Below are 6,715 nucleotides of genomic sequence, written 5' to 3'. Positions count from 1 at the left end.
GAGTGAGTGTGTGATTGATTGACTGTGTGAGTGAGTGACTGTGTGAGTGACTGTGTGAGTGACTGAGTGAGTGACTGACTGTGTGAGTGACTGTGTGAGTGACTGAGTGTGTGAGTGAGTGTGTGAGTGAGTGACTGAGTGAGTGACTGAGCGAGTGACTGAGTGAGTGTGTAAGTGACTGTGTGAGTGACTGAGTGACTGTGTGAGTGAGTGACTATGTAAAGTAGTGACTGTGTGAGTGACTGAGTGTGGGAGTGACTGAGCAAGTGACTGAGCGAGTGACTGAGTGTGGGCGTGACTGAGCGAGTGACTGAGTGAGTGACTGTGTGAGTGAGTGAGTCAGTGACTATGTAAGGTAGTGACTGTGTGAGTGACTGAGCAAGTGACTGAGCGAGTGACTGAGCAAGTGACTGAGCGAGTGACTGAGTGAGTGACTGAGTGACTGTGTGAGTGAGTGAGTGAGTGAATAAGTGAGCGAGTGACTGAGCGAGCAAGTGAGTGACTGAGTGAGTGACTGAGTGAATGAGTGAGTGACTGAGTGAGTGAATGAGTGAATGAGTGAACGAGTGACTGAGTGAATGAGTGAACGAGTGACTGAGTGAGTGACTGAGTGAGTGACTGATTGACTGAGTGAGTGAGTGACTGAGCGAGTGACTGAGTGTGTGAATGTGTGAGTGAGTGAGTGACTGAGTGACTGAGCGAGTGACTGTATGACTGAGTGACTGAGCGAGCGACTGAGCGAGTGAGCGACTGAGCGAGTGAGTGACTGAGCGAGCGAGTAAGCAAGTGACTGAGTGAGTGAGTGAGTGACTGAGCAAGTGAGCGAGCGAGTGACTGAGCGAGTGGGCGACTGAGCGAGCGAGTGACTGTGTGAGTGTGTGAGTGAGTGACTGAGTGAGTGAGTGACTGAGTGTATGAGTGAGTGACTGTGTGACTGAGTGACTGAGTGAGTGAGTGTGTAAGTGAGTGTGTGACAGTGTGAGTGAGTGACTGAGTGTGTGAGTGACTGAGCGAGTGACTGAGTGTATAAGTGAGTGACTGTGTGAGTGAGTGACTGAGTGAGTGAGTGTGTAAGTGAGTGTGTGACAGTGAGTGAGTGAGTCACTGAGCGAGTGACTGAGTGTATAAGTGAGTGACTGTGTGAGTGAGTGACTGAGTGAGTGAGTGTGTAAGTGAGTGTGTGACAGTGTGAGTGACTGAGTGAGTGAGTGACTGAGCGAGTGACTGAGTGTATGAGTGAGTGATTGTGTGAGTGAGTGACTGAGTGAGTGAGTGTGTAAGTGAGTGTGTGACAGTGTGAGTGAATGACTGAATGTGTGAGTGAGTGACTGAGCGAGCAAGTGAGCGACTGAGCGAGCGAGCGAGCGACTGAGCGACTGACTGAGCGAGTGAGCGACTGAGCGGCTAGCAGCGGCTGCAGCTGCACCTCTTGTAGACGACCTTGAGGTCCCGCCACTCCAAGAAGCTGCACATCTTGGGCCTGCGAGCCAGGATGCCCTGCACCAGCTCCCGCACGATCTTCCTCTTGTCGCGCTCGGCCACCGCCACGTACCACTTCTGCAGACGCAGCTTGCCCTGGCGGCTAAACAGCAGCATGAACCGCATCTACACACACAGACACACACAGATACATACACATAGATACATACACGCACACAGATACACACACTCACACAGATACACACACTCACACACACAGATACACACACACAGATACATACACACACAACAACAACAACAACTGTCATTCGCCACTAAGTGGCGGTGACGTCACCACGACGCTTGTGCCAGGCCAAGTGCACCTTGAGGCCACGTGAAGTGTCGAACGTCCGCTGGCAGGAGGTCACGGGGCAGACCCAGCAGGTGCCACGGGTCGACTGACCGAGATGACCAAGATGACTGGCTGATGCACCACCTGTGCCCCCTACTGTACCAACTTGCTGTGCTTTAGCCACCCGGCGCTCCGCTCGTTGTTGTGAGCGTCGCTCCTCCGCCCTCCGTTGTTGTTGGAGGGCGACTGCCTCCAACTGCCCAGTAGCGTCCTTCACGAGCCTCCTCCACTGAGGCCGATCTTGACACCGCTGGTACCAGCTCCAGTGCGACCTCTGCTGTTAAACTGGAGCCGGTCATGGGCACACTGCCCAGGTATGGGAAACTCTCCACTCTCTCCACAACTGCCCCATCACCGATTGGGAGTTGTGGTGGTGGAGTGTCCGATGGTACAAAATACCCAGGCAGGTGCTTAGTTTCGGTAGGGCTGATGGTAAAGCCCCACCTCTTAGTGGCACGCTCCAGTCTCAGCAGCAGCGTCTCCAACTCCTCCTCTGAGTGAGCAGCTATTACCATATCATCGGCATACACAACGTGGTTGATCAATAGGGAACCATCCCTTGATCGCACAATCAGCCTCCCATTGTATTTGTACCATTGAAGTCACCCATCAAGATGACTCTATCCCGAGGGGCCACTTTAGCCAGCACCTGTGACAGGAGGTCATAGAAAGCGTCCGACTCATCGGCTTTGCCTGCATCCCTCCACGGATGTTCGTCTTCGTTGGGGGCATAAGTAACCACGACCAGCCTCCGGTTGATGGGAAGGCGAGCCCAAAGTAGCCTGGGGCTTACAGCTTCCCACACATCACCGCCACGCTCCCACGCCCCCTTCATTGTTTTGTTCAGAAGAAGAGCCACTCCCTGTTGTTTGGCAGTCTCCTGCCCCGAGTGGAGGACTGTCCACCCCTCATGGTGGCAGGAGCCAGAGCCGGTCCACCGGACCTCCTGAATGCCACAGAGATCCAGGCGGTACCGGTCCAGCTCCCGACAGAGGAGGGGCAGCCTATTCTCACATGGTGTTGGACCAGATGATGGACCGGATCAGTTTTGTTGCCAGATAAAAGGGTAAAAAAACAATTAACATATGTTTTCTTCAGGCAAAGGAGGTTCCAATGGTGTAAATGCTTTACCCCGAGCTCTCATACTCTGATGGTGCATTGTCCTTGAGTTGTGCGCCTTTTGGCGTCATCTGGTCCAACACCATGTGAGACTAGGCTCTAAGGAAAGCTGTCTCGGGTGTGGACCAATCAATTTCAAGGACAGTGCATATATTATCAGAGTTATGTTTTTTGTTTGCATTACGATCGCAGGTATTGTGGTCTATGCAAACATGACTCCTTGTGAAAAAAGGTGTCAGTTTTGTTGCCAGATAAAAGGGTAAAAAAAACAATTTTCATATTTTTGGGATGAGCCGCACCTCCATACACCCCGCGGGGTCTTGGTTTATTTGTAAAAAGTGGAAAACCCCGCGGGTTATATGCGGGAAATTACAGTGGTTGTTAATGGTAGTAGCTGTAGTGGTGGTGTTGGTAGCAGAGGTCGCAAACGGGTTTTGATTCCTTACCCGTACCCGTACCCTGCCGCACCAGGGTCGCAATCGGGTACCCGTACCCTACCCGTACCCGGCCGGGTACGGGTAGGGTACGGGTATCGGGTACCCGATTGCGACCTCTGGGATGAAGCCATGTTGCAGGCGCGGGTGGGTTGATTCTAGGAACTTGAATTGTGAGAAGAGACAAGACGTTGGGAAATGAGTGACACACGGTGACTCACCAGTGACTCACGGCCTACCCGTACCCGTACCCGGCCGCACCAGGGTCGCAAACGGGTACCCGTACCCGGCCGTACCCGTACCCTACCCGTACCCGGCCGGGTATCGGGTAGGGTACGGGTATCGGGTACCCGATTGCGACCTCTGGGATGAAGCCATGTTGCAGGCGCGGGTGGGTTGATTCTAGGAACTTGAATTGTGAGAAGAGACAAGACGTTGGGAAATGAGTGACACACGGTGACTCACCAGTGACTCACGGCCTACCCGTACCCGTACCCGGCCGGGTACGGGTAGCCGGGTATTGGGTAGGGTGCGGATATCGGGTACCTGGTTGCGACCTCTGGTTGGTAGTTGTAGTGGTTGTGGTGGTAGTTGTAGTGGTTGTGTTGGTGTATACTCACCCGTGAATCCATAGCGCCGTTCTTCTCCGACTGCGGGCACAGACAACTCTGAAATTTAGACTCACATAGAGACCCATAGACTCACACAAACCCATAGACTCACACAGAGACCCACAGACTCAGACAGAGACCCATAGACTCACATTGAGACTCATAGAATCACACAGAGACCCACAGACTCACACAGAAACCCACAGACTCACACAGAGACCCATAGACTCACGCAGAGACTCATAGACTCACACAGAGACCCATAGACTCACACAGAGACTCATAGACTCCCATTGAGACCCATAGACTCACGCAGAGACTCATAGACTCACATAGAGACCCATAGACTCACGCAGAGACTCATAGACTCCCATTGAGACCCATAGACTCACACAGAGACCCATAGACTCACGCAGAGACTCATAGACTCCCATTGAGACCCATAGACTCACGCAGAGACCCACAGACTCAGACAGAAACCCACAGACTCACACAGAGACCCATAGACTCACATTGAGACTCATAAAATCACACAGAGACCCACAGACTCACACAGACACCCATAGACTCACACAGACTCATAGACTCACAGAGATACACCGACTCACACAGAGACCCATAGACTCACACAGAGACCCACAGACTCACACAGAGACCCATAGACTCACACAGAGACCCACAGACTCACACAGAGACCCACAGACTCACACAGAGACCCATAGACTCACACAGAGACCCATAGACTCACACAGAGACCCATAGACTCACACAGAGACCCACAGACTCACACAGAGACCCACAGACTCACACAGAGACCCATAGACTCACACAGAGACCCACAGACTCACACAGAGACCCACAGACTCACACAGAGACCCATAGACTCACACAGAGACCCATAGACTCACACAGAGACCCATAGACTCACACAGAGACCCACAGACTCACACAGAGACCCACAGACTCACACAGAGACCCATAGACTCACACAGAGACCCACAGACTCTGTGACACAGAGACCCATAGACTCACACAGAGACCCACAGACTCACACAGAGACCCACAGACTCTGTGACACAGAGACCCATAGACTCACACAGAGACCCATAGACTCACACAGAGACCCACAGACTCACACAGAGACCCACAGACTCACACAGAGACCCATAGACTCACAGACAGGACCCGAAACGTCGCTAAGCACATCACCACCACCAACACTACCACCACTACCACCACCACCATCACCACCACCATCACCACCACCATCACCACCACTACCACCACTACCACCACCACCATCACCACCACCATCACCACCATCACCACCACCATCACCACCACTACCACCACTACCACCACCACCATCACCACCACCATCACCACCACCATCACCACCACTACCACCACCACCATCACCACCACCATCACCACCACCATCACCACCACCATCACCACCACCATCACCACCACTACCACCACTACCACCACCACCATCACCACCACCATCACCACCACCATCACCACCACCATCACCACCACCATCACCACCACTACCACCACCACCATCACCACCACCATCACCACCACCATCACCACCACCATCACCACCACCATCACCACCACCATCACCACCATCACCACCACAACCACCCTCACCACCATCACCACCATCACCACCACCAACACCACCATCATCACCATCACCACAATGACCAACACCACCAACACCACCATCATCACCATCATCACCACCACCACCATCGTCACCACCACCACCGTCACCACCACCACCACAACCACCCCCATCATCACCACCATCAACACCACCACCAACACCACCATCACCACCACCACCTCCACCATCACCACCATCATCACCATCACCACCACCATCTCCACCATCACCACCATCACCAACACCACCAACACCACCATCACCACCACCACCTCCACCATCACCACCATCACCACCAACACCACCACCATCACCACCACTACGACCACCATCACCACCACCATCTCCACCATCACCAACACCACCAACACCACTACCAATACCACCACCAACACCACCGCCGCCAACACCACTGCCACCACCATCACCACCAACACCATCACCACCATCACCAAGACCATCACCAAGACCAACACCACTATCACCACCATCACCACCATCATCAACAACACCCCCAACATCACCACCATCTCCAACATCACCACCACCAACATCACCACCACCAACATCACCATCACCACCATCATCACCATCTCCAACATCACCACCACCAACATCACCACCACCATCACCACCACCACGACGCCCGGCCGCCTGTCACCCCCCACACCGCACCCAGGTTACTAATTTGAGGCCGAGTCGACCTAGGGGAGGGCTCACGAACCCGGGTCCTCTGAGCGCGGCGTAGCGCGCTAACCGATGCGCCACCGCTCCCCCAGTTACTCAACTGTACCAACATTGCAAATGTCAGCGCCTGAACGTCGCGCGAACGTCGCCTGAACGTCGCGTGAACGTAACGGCGCGGCCGGGATAGGCGTTGGGACTCTCACCATCGCGTTGCGTTGAGCTGAAGGCCGCGGCCGTGATGATGATGGTGGTGATGGTGGTGGTGGTGATAGTGATGGTGGTGGTGTTGGTGGTGGTGGTGGTGTTGGTGGTGGTGACGAGGAGCCGATGTCTCCAGCATCCAGTCGCCGTCTCT

The 6,715-nt window shown here is 53.9% G+C and overlaps 1 protein-coding gene across 1 annotated transcript in view; it reads right to left on the bottom strand.

Moving 5' to 3' along the window:
• The window catches only part of LOC144955088 (AP-1 complex subunit sigma-2-like), a 17,304-nt gene extending 10,589 nt beyond the window's left edge, over positions 1–6,715 (bottom strand). The window contains exons 1-3 of the mRNA XM_078885424.1: positions 6,564–6,715; positions 4,005–4,034; positions 1,427–1,605 (exon numbers count right to left, since the gene is read on the bottom strand). Of these exons, the coding sequence (XP_078741550.1) occupies positions 1,427–1,605; positions 4,005–4,034; positions 6,564–6,566 (212 nt within the window). The 5' untranslated portion in view covers positions 6,567–6,715. The remainder of the gene's footprint in view (positions 1–1,426; positions 1,606–4,004; positions 4,035–6,563) is intronic.

The sequence above is a fragment of the Lampetra fluviatilis genome, unplaced genomic scaffold, assembly GCF_964198595.1.
Source record: "Lampetra fluviatilis unplaced genomic scaffold, kcLamFluv1.1 SCAFFOLD_711, whole genome shotgun sequence".
NCBI lineage: Eukaryota > Metazoa > Chordata > Hyperoartia > Petromyzontiformes > Petromyzontidae > Lampetra > Lampetra fluviatilis.
Note: the sequence above shows the minus strand (reverse complement) of the source record. Positions and strands in the feature narration are given on the sequence as shown.